At 40.3% G+C, this 15,514-nt stretch overlaps 1 protein-coding gene across 2 annotated transcripts in view; it reads left to right on the top strand.

Annotated features, from left to right (window-relative positions):
- The first annotated feature begins 5,839 nt into the window (after window positions 1-5,839).
- The window catches only part of RCN2 (reticulocalbin 2), a 19,162-nt gene continuing 9,487 nt past the window's right edge, over window positions 5,840-15,514 (top strand). For both annotated transcript variants that reach the window (XM_017518381.1, XM_017518380.1), the window contains exons 1-3: window positions 5,840-6,202; window positions 6,587-6,692; window positions 10,135-10,331. In XM_017518381.1, the coding sequence (XP_017373870.1) occupies window positions 6,059-6,202; window positions 6,587-6,692; window positions 10,135-10,331 (447 nt within the window). In that variant the 5' untranslated portion in view covers window positions 5,840-6,058. The remainder of the gene's footprint in view (window positions 6,203-6,586; window positions 6,693-10,134; window positions 10,332-15,514) is intronic.

Raw genomic sequence — 15,514 nt, 5'->3', positions numbered from 1 at the left:
AAAAAAAAAAAAAAAAGAAAGAAAAGAAAAGAAAAAGGAAACTCTACATAAATTTTAATTATATGAAATAATAATAAAACCTTCTGGGCAATAATAACAATCAAACAAGGCAGAGTTTACAACAAAAACTCTACTAAAGATAAGAAAATACTTTGTAATAATTAAACAGCAGTCCACAGGGAAGAGAAAACAATTATAAATGTGTAAGTCCTGAATAACATAGTCTCAAAATACATATGACAAAGATTGACAAAACTTAAAGAAGTAGAGAAATATACAATCAGGGCAGGAGATTATAAAACATCTCTCAGTAAGTGATAATCACAGACAAAATATCAGTATAGTGAAGATCTATGCTGCACAGTTAACAATGTTACTAATTGACACATACAGAAAACTGTAAACAACAACTTCAGAATATAGATGTTTTCCCTCATTGCACATGGGTGGGAACTCTTTCAGAGAAGGCTCAGGTAGCAGAAGTCTAAGGTCTGGCTTCTCTAGTAGAATAAATAACAGATACAATAAATGCATGTTTTCATGCCCCCTGTACATTTGCATTCTAATTCCGCTATTAAGTAAGGGCCAGGTGGGGGTTTGTTTAGCCAGAGGATGTGGGATACCTCTCACTTTGGGTATAATGAGTAGACTCTGCGAGTAGAGACCAGGAGTTGTATTTTAGAGGGGACTCAAAGCCTAGCTTGCTATACTCAATTCCAAAATAGATTGCAGGTTCCCAGAGTTCAGATGAATCCGGAGGAAGCAATATTTTTGGTAAGAGCTAAAGAAATGCCACCAAAGAGGTAAAAAATAAGGAAAAGCATATCAGACAATAGTTCATTGATACAGAGAAACTCCTGAGATTAAATGTGTGTATTTGCTGAGGATTTTAAAGGGATTCCCAGGCATTCTAGGTCATTCTGGACTGTTTCTCTGCTTTTCTGGGCTATTTCATCGACAGTAGTAGCTTCCTTTGTATCCTATTTTTGCAAAAGGTGTATCTGCCTGCTATGGTTTGAATGTTTTTGGCCCCTCTACAATTCACACTGAAACAGAATTCCTAATGTAACAGTATCTTTAGGCAGTGATTGATTCAGAGTCTTCATGAAGAGGACCAGATTCCTTTATATAAAAGAGCTTGACAGGTGGAGTTAGCCCTTTTTGCCCTTCCATTCCTTCTGCCATGTGAGGACACAGTATCCTTCCCCTCTGGAGGATTCAGCAACAAGGTCCCATCTTGGAAGGAGAGAGCAACCTTTGTCAGACACGAATCCTTCCCACGCCTTGATCTTGGACTTTCCAGCTTCCAAAGCTGTGAGAAATAAATTTTTGCTCTTTATAAATTATCCAGTCTCAGGTATTTTGTTATGGAAGCACAAATGGACTAGAACACCACCTTTAGAAGTATACATACTGTGCACAGAAAACCTTTGGAAAGTTGTACACCAATGTTAATAGCAGTTATTTATGAGAATGTGATTTGGGATCTCTTTCCCTTTTTTCTTATTTGTGTACACTGATTTTCCCAAAATAAACAAGTAAGCATGCACAACTTGTATAACTCTTTTATTTCTACGCTGTTGCCCAGGCTGGAGTACAGTGGCATGATCTTGGATCACTGCATCCTCTGCCCCCCAGGCTCAAGCCATCCTCCCACCCCAGACTCCTGAGCAGCTGGGACTATAGGCACATGCCACTACACCTGGCTAATTTTCTTTTTGGTATTTTGTGTTTATAGATCTGGGGTTTTTCCATGTTTCCCAGACTGCTCTTGAACTCCAAGGTTCAAGCTATCTGCCTGTCTTAGCCTCCCAAAGTGCTAGGATTACAGGCATAAGCCGCTGCGTCTGGCCAATTTTTAGTTTTATTTTTTAAACAGAAATTAACCTCAAAATCCCATAGACTTGAGTTTGATCCTGAATCAAAAAACCAAAGACCAAATCAATCACAGTTCGCTGAATACCATCTTGTGATGCAGTTGCAATCAGAGCAACTGCATTTTCTCTTCTTCAGTGGGATCTGTGAATACCTGAGACTTAAATGCATGGTGGGATTAGAAAGCCATGCCTCAGTTTTCTTTCTACAAACACTCAAGAACTTATAAATTCAAGCGGTGCTGTCTTTCAAAGTCACTCTGCTTATTTCAGTTTTTTATTTCCTCCATGAAATTGTCTTCAGAGCTGGTTTAGTAATGCCAAAGTAAATCAATTTCATTGTAATTCATAAGAAATGCTTGCTTAAGCCACAGTCTAGTCCTCTTTTCATCCCCTATTTCTTAGTGTTCTTTATTTTTACTGCTAATGTGTTTAACTAAGACTTCAAGGACCTATTGTTGAAAACCTGGGGAAAAGAGTGTGGGAAAAGGTTTCAAGGCATAATAAAGCCTGAGGCTTAGGGAGGGGTACAGGGAGTGGGCTGGACAGTTTGAATGTGAGACCCAAAGGTAAGGTGACCATATAATTTATCACCCCATTCTGGTATCCTTTTGAGTGTGAAAGAGTCACGATTAATAATCATGTCAGGTCGACCAGGATGTATGGTCACCCTATGTGTATGGGGAGCAAGTCAGGGAAGGCACTCTTAATATCTATCCACTTGGGCTGACTTTAGGGCAAGAGATGCACCAGTATAACTAGCCAAGGACCATAAATGTGAATTGCCGGAAGTAGAGGATGGCTTTTATTTGAGGTTGGAGCTATCATTACATTTGATCATTGGGACAGATCCATCTTTAATTTAGGGACATCTTATTCAGTGGAAAACAGTTATATTGAATTTCTTGAAAGTACTTCTTCCAGGTTATAAAGGTTTTGCAACTACTTACACATTCAGATATTCCTTGGAAATGAAAAGATTTTGTAGGTATTATAATACACCCACTCACCTACACATTTTCTGTCACCTTCTAAGACTCTACCATAACCCTGGAATTCTCACGTTTCCTTCTCCCCTCAAAAGACTGACAAAAGATTAAACAGCCAACAAAATCCCCCTAATTGCATGATGATTCAGTCTAAGTTGTTCTCCCATTCACGGCCTTCTAGTCTGTTCTTTTGTCTTGTGTTTTCCATCTATGCAAAGCTGCAATCTCATTGAGTTTTTTGGCTTTCCCACTTAAGTTGTTTGTTGTGGCAAATCTCATTCATTCCGTTAGAAATCAGCCTGTAACACAAGGGTCCGCATCCATGTATGTTAAGTACTGCTTTATTTTTTAAGCCACTGCTCATTGTAACACATCTTACCAAGCTCAAAAAGTTAAGAAATCTACAAATCTTTCTTTCAATAGTTTCAAAGTTAACTCTATTACCCATAATACATACTTCTAAAAGAATGCCAAAATAGCAGAATGTATACATTTCACAAAAATTTACTTAGTTCCTCTTCTTTGTAGGTGAGCTAGGAGAAATCACACAGTCCCTCACCTCAAGGCTCTCACAGCAAACAAATCTAAAAAAATGGTCGGCCGGGCGCAGTGGCTCATGCCTGTAATCCCAGCACTTTGGGAGGCGAAGGCGGGTGGATCACGAGGTCAAGAGATCGAGACCATCCTGGTCAACATGGTGAAACCCCGTCTCTACTAAAAATACAAAAAATCAGCTGGGCATGGTGGTGCGTGCCTGTAATCCCAGCTACTCAGGAGGCTGAGGCAAGAGAATTGCCTGAACCCAGGGGGTGGAGGTTGCGGTGAGCCGAGATTGCTCCATTGCACTCCAGCCTGGGTAACAAGAGTGAAACTCCGTCTCAAAAAAATAATTAATTAATTAATTAAAAAATTTTAAAAAATTAAAAAACGATTGAACTGTATACTTAACATTTGTGTACTTTATGTAAATTATACCTCAATAAAAATATAAATGAAACCAAATTTGTTATGTACTATGAGCTTTTATAGGTCAAGAAAATTGATCTTTGGATTCTCATAATACATTTTTAAAAACAGGTTACTTGTTTTAGATACTTATTTTTCCCTGAGTAAAATGGATTAATTATAAGTAATGACATTGGATCAGTCATGACTCTTTTAAGCATAGGCCTTTAATGTAATCTGCTTCCAAACAATCACAAAAAAATTGTGGATTTTAAGAGTCAAAAAGATGCTCAGAGCCTTCTTCAGGGGCTCTTAACTTTTTCTGCCACGTGAATCCTTTGAAACTCTGATAAAAGCAAAGCTATAGACTTCCTCCCTGGAAATATACACATGCACAAGGATTTTGGGATAAACACAACACTGAAACCCACACAGGAACCCACTTAGGAACCCAAAGATTTCAAATTAAAATCCATTGAGATAACCCAATCCTTTTCCTCCAGATGAAAACAATAGACCCAGGGAGAGAAAACAGCCTGCTTAGGGGCTGAAGACAGAACCCAGCCTTCTGATACTGTTAACTCCATTGTCTCCTTAGATACCATGAGATTCCCTTGGCCTCAAAAACTCCATCTGTAGATCCCCTGAGTTTAGAAGAACTTCCACAGTACCTTGTATCCTACCTTTTTGTAGTTGGAGTCACTCCAGAAGCTGGTCAAAGTTTGCCTTTTACTTATTGGAGAACAACAGATACAAAGCTAAATTTCTTATATTAATTAAATTGGGACATTTTTCTCTTTTTTTTTTTTCTCAAAACCCAGAATGGAAGTGAAAATTAAAATGATCCAGTAATAAAGGGTTTTCTTTTCTTTTTAGTTTAGTGAAATCAATTCTAAAATTTGCTTATATTTATACTCTGAAATTTAAAACTTTGTTCTTTGTTGTTATAACATTGGAAAGATTGAATTTACTCTTTGCTCCGTGAATCTTTCAATGGTCTTTGACCAAATAATAAATTTCAACCCAACCCAGGAAATTTCTGCAACTTGTGCCCACTCAGTTTTTCAGTTTGGAACAGAATTCTCGCTCCCAATCCAAACGGAGACTGAGAGACATGAAAGAGGACCCAGAAAGCCTTTTCTTCTGTGTGAAAGGCCTGATCCTAAGTGGAGCAATCAATAAAGAAAAGGGCTCAAGCTGCAGCCTACAAATTTCTTAGGGTTTAATGTGTTCAGGATGAGGTGGAGAAATCACACAAACCTGTGAATAGACATGGAGTAGAAGCCATGTATATATGCATCCTGTCCCTAAATGTTTTGCTAGGTACTTACTAAGCCAATCTTTCTGCGCAGTCATCCTTTGCTTTTCTGCTTGCATGGATGAAAGCTTACATTCACTGGACGCTTCATCATGTGTGCCAGCTATTGCTCTAAACACATTACATTATTTAATTTATCTTCACGACAATTCTTTAAGGTAGTCTTATTACTATGCTCAGTTTATAGATGAGCAAACAAGTTTTCAGGGGCCAAGAAATTTGACGTAAGGTCACGTAACTTGTAAATCAAGAAACTGAGCATCAGATACAAGCATCTGGCTGCATTTCCTGAGTTTTTACGTCCTAGTCTGATTAAATAAATAAGTAGAGGTATATAGGACTGGGAAATAAATAGGACTGGTCGATTCCTCAGGCAAAAATTTTTTTGATATTGTATTGTCACTGAAACCTCCAGCCTGTCTCATTGATGGACGGTAGGAGGGAAACATGGAGTGGACCTAGAGTTTCTGGCAAGAACGAGGCTGACGGGAAGACAGGGCAGGGGTGGGGTGGGTTCGGGGCGTGCTTTTCGAAGGGTGCCGGGGAAGCAGAAGGAGCGGGTCCTGGGGGTCTCCCCTGTCTGCGGCCCCCGCGTGGCCCCCGGAGCTCCCTGGGCCGCTGCTGACCCGGAGATCGCGGCGGCCCGCCCCCAGCGCCGCGCTGTCCAATCAGCGGCGCGGCGTGGTGCCCCGCCACTCCGCGCCGGCTATATAGGCCTCCCCCCCAGCGCGCCTCCGCACCGCAGTGGAGGACCGGCCCCCGGCCTGTCCCAGGGCCTTGTGGTCGTTATCGCGGGTTCCGCCTTCCGTCCCCTGCGCCCTCAACGTACACCGCGCCGCCTCCCGGTAGCCGCCCGCGGAGCGTCGCAGCTGGCCCGGGCCCCCGCCCGCCTCTCTCCGAGCGTCTCTCGGTGTCCTCCGCGGGCCGGCGCGATGCGGCTGGGCCCGAGGCCCGCGGCGCTGGGGCTGCTGCTGCTGTGCGCCGCGGCGGCCGGCGCCGGCGAGGCGGAGGAGCTGCACTACCCGCAGGGCGAGCACCGCAGCGACTACGACCGGGAGGCGCTGCTGGGCGTCCAGGTGAGGCGGCCAGCCCGGGGCTGGGAGGGCCGGGCCTCGCACCGCCGCCGCCGCGGGCTTTGTCCCGGGACAAAGGGGGGCGGCCGAGCCAGGCCGGGCCGGGGAGGCCTGACAATGGGGGCCGGGCGGCGCGGCGCTCGCTCTCTGGGGGTCCCGGGGCCTGGAAAGCCTGAGGAGATGGCGGGGCCCAAGAGATGGATCCCCTCTACCTTCAGGAAAGGGGGCAGAATCATGGAGGTGTGTAGGGGGTAGGGGCCTTGAAGTGCAGGTGCTGGTCACCCCGAAACCCCTTGGCAACGGGGTCTTCTAGTAGCTGTTTTTCTCCACCATTTTGCCCCGCTCGTAGTAATGCTTGGCCCTCCTGTGTGTCGCTTCCCCCCAAAGGAAGATGTGGATGAATATGTTAAACTCGGCCACGAAGAGCAGCAAAAAAGACTGCAGGCGATCATAAAGAAAATCGACTTGGACTCAGATGGCTTTCTCACTGAAAGTAAGGACTGTCCCACACAACTAACAATGGAGACAAACACAGACATGTTAAGTAAGGGGTGTCTGCTGAATGTAGATTGCTAGTGTCCCAAGTTGGAAGTCCTGTGAGAAGGAAAAAAGACATGGAGAATAGGTTTCATACCTTCAGACATTAGACGCTGAGAACCAAGTGAAACTCAGTGCTTTCTCCGGTTGTCTATAACCATCACTGACCCTGTACTCTACAGGCAAGTGGAGACACCCTCTCTCACGTGACTTTTGTTAGTGTCAACAATACGATTTATTTTAGAGAAATATGCCCCAAAACTAAAGTAGTAAATGATTTATCGCTCTTTTGATATATGCTTTATTTAAATTTTAGGAATTTGCTTCTTTTTGCAAACAAACAGAAAAAGACCTGTTGTGTGTGAATTACGTTTATTACAACATTATACCAAAATGTTAGTGCTGTTAGGGGCCTTAGGATCATCTTGTCTACATCTCTTTAGAGATGAAGAAATGAAGTTCGTCGGGATAAGTGCCTTTTACAAATAAGTGGCAAAGCCAGGACTAGAATCCAGGTATCCCGCTTTTAATTCAGGTTTTAATAGCCTTCATTTTAAAAAAGAAATCTGAGTGCTCTCAGGTAAATTGTCTAGTCAGAAATGAAATGCAGACTATTAAAAGAATGTTCTAAATAAATTGCTGTGCAACTGTCTCTCCCCATTGTTCAGTTCAAGTGAGGTACCCTGTCAGCATTCCAAGTGGGTCTTCAGAAAAATTCAGGTTATTACTGTGACTCTTAAGTTAGCTGTTTTTCTGTAACTCTCATTTAAATGCTGTTCACCATCAAGGAATGAAGTTGCTGGAGAAAATTATAAACTGGTAAATTTAAGATGTGCTGTCAATGACATATTCACATTGGAACCCTCTGGAAGATTCTTTTTCTTCTACTTAGGCAATAATAACAAAACCTTTGATCTCTGATTATCCAATCTGAGAATAAGTCAATCTTTGATTATGCTAGAGTAACCAAGGAACACAACATGTTGATTTGGAAGACCGTGTGGCACCTGTCTGTCAAGACCTAGATATGTTCAAATATTTAATAATAAGGTTTTAAGAAGTTTAAAGTTGGCCGGGCGTGGTGGCTCACGCCTGTAATCCAAGTACTTTGGAGGCCAAGGCGGGTGGATCACCTGAGGTCAGGAGTTCAAGACCAGCCTGACCAACATGGTGAAACCCCATCTTTATATATAAAATTAAAATAAAAAAAGAAGTTTAAAGTTGGAAAAATTTTAGTCCAAATCTTCATTAGACAGATGAGGAAAAAAAGCTTCAGATGGTAAACTACCCCGTGATGGCAAAGTTGAAGTGTGAACCCATGTTTCTGATCCCTGTTCCATTCTGTTTTCTACTATGCCGTGACGATCTCTTTAAATAAACTAGAAGAAAGACTCATGGTGCTTACAAAAGCCTTCATTCTACTTGAGGACCCTTAAGAGAATTTTGGCAATTTGCACTCTGAGGGCCAGGTCCGGAATCAGATGTTAAGAGGTAGCAAAACTCAGTAGGAGCTTAGGCTTTGAAGCCAAACAGGTTCGAATCTGGACTCTGCTATTTATTAGTTGTGAAGGCTTGGAATTCTCTGAACTTCAGTTTCCTCAGTTATATTATAGTGATGATTATAATCACATTGTTTTGAAGATTAGAGGCAACATATATAGAGGGACCTGATAAATGGTATACTCATGCTGTCCTCATAAATATTCGTGTTCTTCGCTCCCTTTGTTTCCTTTAATGTAGTATAGTAAATATTTCTATTAATAGGCTTTTTTTTTTAGATGGAGTCTCACTCTGTTGCCAGGCTGGAGTGCAGTGGTGCAATTTTGGCTCACTGCAACCTCCGCCTCTCTGGTTCAAGTGATTCTCCTGCCTCAGCCTCCCAAGTAGCTGGGACTACAGGCGCATGCCACCATGCCCAGTTCATTGTTGTGTTTTTAGTAGAGACGGGGTTTCACCATGTTTGCCAGGATGGTCTCCATCGCTTGACCTTGTGATCCACCCATCTTGGCCTCCCAAAGTGCTGGGATTACAGGCGTGAGCCATAGCACCTGGCCTTTCCTTTTTTTTGAGGCTGCGTCTTGCTCTTGTTGCCTGACTGGAATGCAGTGGTGTGATCTTCGCACAATGCAACCTCTGCTGCCCAGGTTCAAGCGATTCTCGTGTCTCAGCCTCCCAAGTAGTGGGATTACAGGCACTCGCCACCACACTCGGGTAATTTTCGTATTTTTAGTAGAGGCAGGGTTTCACCATGTTGACCAGGCTGGTCTTGAACTCCTGACCTCAGGTGATCTGCCTGCCTCAGCCTCCTAAAGTGCTGGGGTTACAGGCGTGAGGCACTGCGTCCAGCCAAATAGATTTTTTTTAAAGTTGATTCAAAACTGGACATAGAAACTCTTTTCCTATACCTTCAGGTATCAAGTTAAGACAGCTGTTGCAGGAAGGGCATACATTGCTACCCATAACTTCATTAAAATTTCCTCCATATGTTTTACAGCATGTTTAAAGGTAATGTACTGAAGAAGTATTTTCAGTCACTTGAATACCTTTTCACAATTTAGGCCATATCTACTTAACTGTCTGTTATTTTCTTAATGTAGTTTTAATTCAACTCAAATAAAATTTATTTTAAAGGAAAGCTTTATATCACCTTCATAAATAAAAAAACTATTTTTTCTAATACATTTTAAAATAAATAATTATCCAAATATTTATGCTTCCTGAGAGATCTGTGGTAGTTAGCAAAGGTTTTCTGCAATTTTTTGGATGATATTTTTAAAAAGTAAGGTGCTGTTTTGGCCAGTTGATAATTCATTCAACAAATATTTATAGAGCCAGGAACTTTCCAGGCATTTGATATACATCAGTGAACAGAACATACCCAAACTTTCATGGAGCTTATATTCTATATAGATCATATGTTACAGCATAGAAGCCCCAGCTGGGCGCAGTGGCTCATGCCTGTAATCCCAGCACTTTGGGAGGCTGAGGCAGGTGGATCACAAGGTCAGGAGTTTGAGACCAGCCTGGCCAATATGGTGAAACCTGTTTCTACCAAAAATACAAAAAATTACTCTGGCATGTTGGCGTGTGCTTGTAGTCATAGCTACTCAGGAGGCTGAAGCAGGAGAATCGCTTGAAGGCAGAGGTTGCAGTGAGCCAATATCGCACCACTGCACTGGGTGACAGAGCCAGACTCTGTCTCCAAAAAAATAAAAGCTCCATGAGCTCTTCCAAACAGCCTTTCCCACCTCCTACCCCATTTCTATTAATACAACTAGGCCAATTCTCAGTATTTGCAAACATCAAAGAGCTTGCCTTTTCAGAGAAGGTTTAGAAATCCTTACTCTTAAGTATCAGAATTAACGTCACATGCATTGTGTTCTGGGAAATTCTCACAGGTGAACTCAGTTCATGGATTCAGATGTCTTTTAAGCATTATGCTATGCAAGAAGCAAAACAACAGTTTGTTGAATATGATAAAAACAACGATGGTACTGTTACATGGGATGAATACAACATTCAGATGTATGATCGTGTGATTGACTTTGATGAGAACACGGCTCTGGATGATGCAGAAGAGGAGTCCTTTAGGCAGGTGAGTTCATGTGCACAAGCTGTTCCTTTTGATCGTATCAGTTCACTTTACCTTCCCACATGAATGAGCACAAGAGGGCCTGAGGTCGTAGGGTCGATTGTCTTGTTCTCTAGGAAATCACCTGTTCCACTTCAGCAGTCATTTTGATGGTTTTCTTTCTGGCCAGATTTGGGGCTCTTAGTCTAGATTACCTACATGATCCTTGTATCTGTTTTTCTCAGCTGCGTCATTTAATTGTCCTCATTTTCAGAGTTCCTTTTTAAATGTGTTTTGAATATGTATCTCAATATTTTAGTATCATTAAACAATCAGTTTTATCTTTATTAAGAAGACTATTATGGTCCATTCCCATTTTAAGCACATAGTTTATATACTCACTTAAAAAAAAATCTATGGGTTCCACATCTTTGGATTCAAACAACTGAGGATTGTAAGTATCCAAAAAAGTAAGCCTTCCAAAAAAAACCTGTGTCTCTACTCAACATATACAGACTTATTTCTCTTGGTTATTCCTTAAACAATATAGTATAACAATGGTTTACTTCTCATTTAAGTTGTAATTTGTACTATAAGTAATGTAGAGATTATTTAAAGCAGAAGTCCCCAGCCTTTTTGGCACCAGGGACCAGTTTCATGGAAGACAATTTTTCCATGAAAAATTGGAAAAGGACAGTGTGTGGCGGAAGGGTTGGGGAATGGTTTTAGGATGAAACTATTCCACCTCAGATCATCAGGCATTAGGTTCTAATAAGGAGCATGCAACCTAGATCCCCCACGTGTGCAGTTCACAATAGGGTTTGCGCTCCTATGAAAATCTAATGCCACCCCTGATCTGATAGGAGGCAGAGCAGGGGTGAGATGGTAATGCCACCGCTCACCTCCTGCTGTGTCGCTCGGTTCTTGACAGGCCATGGACCAGTACCCATCTGTGGCCCAGGGATTGGGGATCCCTGATATAAAGTATTCAGGAAGATGTATGTACACTATGTGCAAATACGGTACCATTTTATATCAGGGACTTGAGCATTCTCAGATTTGATTTCCTAGGAAGGTCTTGGAACCAATTTCCCATGAATGTGTGAGGGAGGACTGTGTAACAAATTGACTATTGTAATCATTTAAAAGTGTACGGTTGAGTAGTGTTAAGTCCATTCATGGTGTTGCGCAACCAATTTCCCCAACTCTTTTCATCTTGCAGAGTTGAAACTCTACCCATTAAACAATTACTCCTCATTCCCTCCTCCCACTAGCTCCTGGCAACCACCACTGTACTTTCTGTCTCTGAATTTGGCTACTCTAGGTACCTCAGCTAAGTAGAATCATACAGTATTTGTCTTTTTGGAACTGGCTTATTTTATTTAACATAGTATCCTCAAATTTCTTCCATTTTATAGCATGCATCAGAATTTCCTTCCTTTTTAAGGCAAAGTAATATCCTGTTGTATGTACAGGTTAGGTATCCTTAATCCCAAAATCTAAAATCAAAATACTCTTAAATATGAAACTTTTGGAGCATTGACATGACATTCAAAAGAAATGCTCATTGAAGCATCTTGGATTTGGGATTTGTGAATCTCTGCAGGATCTTGCTTTCAATTCTTTTGGGTGTATACCCAGAAGTGAGATTGCTGGATCATATGGTAATTCTATTTTTAATTTTTTGAGAAACCACAGTACCATTTTCCATGGTGAGTACACCGTTTAAAAATAACTCTTTTTTTTTTTTTTTGCTTGAGGCAGGATCTCACTGTGTTGCCAAGGCTGAAGTGCAGTGGTGTGATCTCAGCTCACTGCAACCTCCGCCTCCTGGGCTCAAGCAATCCTCCCAACACAGCCTCCAAGTAGCTGAGATGTAAGACTCAAGCCACCATGCCCATCTAATTTTTGTATTATTTGTGTAGATGGGATTTCACCATCTTGCCCATGCTAGTCTCAAACTCCTGAGGTCAAGCGATCTACCCACCTCAGCCTCCCAAAGTGCTAGGATTTCAGGTGTAAGCCACCGTACCTGGCCCCAAATTACTGATTTTTTGAAAATTTAGTATCACTGTGAGTTCTAATGTATCTCATAGTTTAATTTGTTGAAATACATCCTTCTTAATTAAGCAGAGCTGAAGAAGACTAATTTTACTTAGGAATTAGTAGGAACTTTTCAAGACTTCTAGGAAGTCTGTTAAACTGAAAGTATATCAACAGAAATAACTGTGAGCTTGAGAAATTGCTGTATCAAATACTTTTGTATTTCAAAGCTAATTTTAAAGAATTAAAATCCTTTTACAGGTATATGATATTTTATTATACATACTTATGGAGTACATGTGATATTTTCATATCACACAAACATATAAGGTATAATGATCCAATCAGAGTAATTAGAGTGTCTATCACCAAGAACTTTTTTTAAGATAGCTTTTAATGTGTAGAAAAAAATAAAAATAAACTCAAACATGCTGTTGCAAACCGTCCCAAAACATTAGTCAGGGGTACTTGGAAAATATTCGAGGCTCTTCTGTTTTTTAACCTGTTTTGGTATATACCTTTTAATTTTTTATTGTAGCCATAATTTATATTAAACAATATTGTATGACAATTATTTACTCATTTAAATTGTAATTTGCATTATAAGTAATCTAGAGTTAATTTAAAATATTTGGGAGGATATGTGTAGGTTATATGCAAATACTGTACCACTTTATATCAGGGAGTTGAGCATCGTTGGGTTTTGGGATCCTAGGGAGATTCTGAAACCAATATTTCACAAATATGGAAGGATTGAGTATATAACAAGTTTGCTTATTGTCACCATTTTAAAGTATACCATTCAGTAGTGTTAAGTACATTCACAGTGTTGTGCAACTAATCCCTGGAACTCTTTTTCATCTTGCAAATCTAAAACTCTGTATGCATTAAACAATAACACCCCATTCCCTTGGTAAATGCTTTCTAAATGTGCTGTTTATTTAGAATCATATTGGCCCCTTGAACTCTGTAAGCCACCACTAACTCTAAGCTGGTTAATTCTCTGCTAATAACTATACCACCAATGTGGAGGTTTGGGGCCCCATCCTCAGAGCCAGTCTGCCTAGCTTCACGTTTAGCTCTAGCACTTCACAGTTGTGTAACTTTGGGTAAGTTATTAAACTTTCATGTGCTTCAGTTTCTTCATCTCCGAAAATGGGGATAATAATTCCCATTCAGGCCAGGCGTGGTGGCTCACACCTGTAATCTCGGCACCTAAGCCATGGTGGGAGGATCACTTGAGCCCAGGAGTTCGAGAATAGCTGGGCAATGTGGCAAGACCCCGTCTCTATGGATACATTTTCCCCTTAAAAATTAAATCCTAACTAAAGCTGTATAGTTAACAAATGCCTAAACAAAATTTAAACATTAGATGGGCATGATGGTGTGTGCCTGTGGTCCCAGCTATTTGGGAGGCTGAGGCAGGAAGATTGCTCGAGCCCAGGCAGTCAAGGCTGCAGTGAGCCATATTTATACCACTACACTGCAGCCTGGGCAACAGAGAGAGACCCCATTTCTGAAAAAATAATAAAAAATATTCCCACTTTAGGATTATAATAGTGTGAAGAAATGATAATAAATGGTAGCGGTTGGAGGGGTAAGCAGTTCTGTTTTGATTTAAAACAATATTGCTGAAGAAAACATTTATATAAATTTATATTTAATCAACTTTTTAAAAATGTTTAGGTATTTGTTAACTATATCAGCTTTAGATTAGTTAAGATTTTAATTTTTAAGGGGAAAATGTATCTTTTGTTTTCCTTTTATTTGGGTCTTCATTCTACAGTGGACCAAAGAGAGTAAAAATTAGTCTTTTTACTACTTGTAAATACCAAAGGAAAAACAAGTGGTGATAATGAGGCTTGGGATCATCTGTCTTTTAAGTATCCTCATTTACTATAGGAATTAACTTATCTTAAACCAGCTTAACTTATCTAAAACTAAAGTGTGGTATGGTATGATTTCTCTTCCTAGGAACAACAGAAAAGTTAAATACAGTATTTAAAAATCTTGCTAGAATTAGATGCTAATTGTGTTTTCTATTTTTATTTTTTTGTTACTCAAAAGACTTAATTACTATCCCATTAAAAAATAAGTGTGTATTCCTGTATTCTTAGAAGGGGGTGATATAATAAATGGTGCTGAGAAGAAAATCTTCACTTTGAAGACATACATGACTCATTAATGTAACTTGTTTATGAACAGTTCTTTTAAAAGGTGTCTGGTTCTGTTTCTGTATTCCCCACCAGCTACTTAGAACATGTTGATTATAACACTGCACTTTTAAAGGGTGAATTAGATGAATTTTAACAGCCTAAAGGAATTGATCAATCCCTAAAATGAACACTTCAATGGAAGTCATTTTGGGTTTTTTTTTTTTTTTTTTTTTTTTTTTTTTTTTTTTGTTTTTTTTTTTTTTTTTTTTTTTTGACAGCCTAGGAATATGTCTCTATCTTCATGAAGTTCTAATCATATGTTTTTAGAATTTGCCATAACTAACTTCCTGTGTATATCTGTAGTCCCAGCTGCTCAGGAGGCTGAAGCAGGAGGATTGCTTGAGCCCAGGAATTTGAGGCCAGTCTAGACAACATAGTGAAACCTCACCTTTTTTTAAAAAAAAAAATAACCTAAAAATTGATGTAGAGTGTAAAGATGAACCCAGAAACCATATGCATTATTCTTCAAAACAAAAAATAAAGGATGAAGAATGAATCAGTCTCAAAGTTATAGACTAAACACTATACCGTAAATAAAATAATCATAGAAAGTAATGGGGCTGGGCGCAGTGGCTCATACCTGTAATCCCTGCACTTTAGGAGGCTGAGGCGGGCGGATCACCTGAGGTCAGGAGTTCGATACCAGCCTGGCTAACGTGGTGAAACCCTGTCTCCACTAAAATTACAAAAATTAGCCAGGCACGGTGGCACACGCCTATAATCCCAGCTACTGGGGAGGCTGAGGCAGGAGAATCGCTCAAACCCAGGAGGCAGAGGTTGCAGTGAGCTGAGGTCACACCATTGTACTTCAGCTTGGGCAACAAGAGTGAAACTGTGTCTCAAAAAAAAAAGAAAGAAAAGTAATTGGATATGTGAATAAAATAAATTTTTCTATACGAAAGTCTATTAAAAACAAAGGCCAACTTGATGTCTGAATTTTACCTTTTT

Source organism: Cebus imitator, unplaced genomic scaffold (assembly GCF_001604975.1).
Source record: "Cebus imitator isolate Cc_AM_T3 unplaced genomic scaffold, Cebus_imitator-1.0 Scaffold675, whole genome shotgun sequence".
In the NCBI taxonomy this organism is placed as follows: domain Eukaryota; kingdom Metazoa; phylum Chordata; class Mammalia; order Primates; family Cebidae; genus Cebus; species Cebus imitator.
This window is presented reverse-complemented; position numbering and strand designations above follow the sequence as displayed.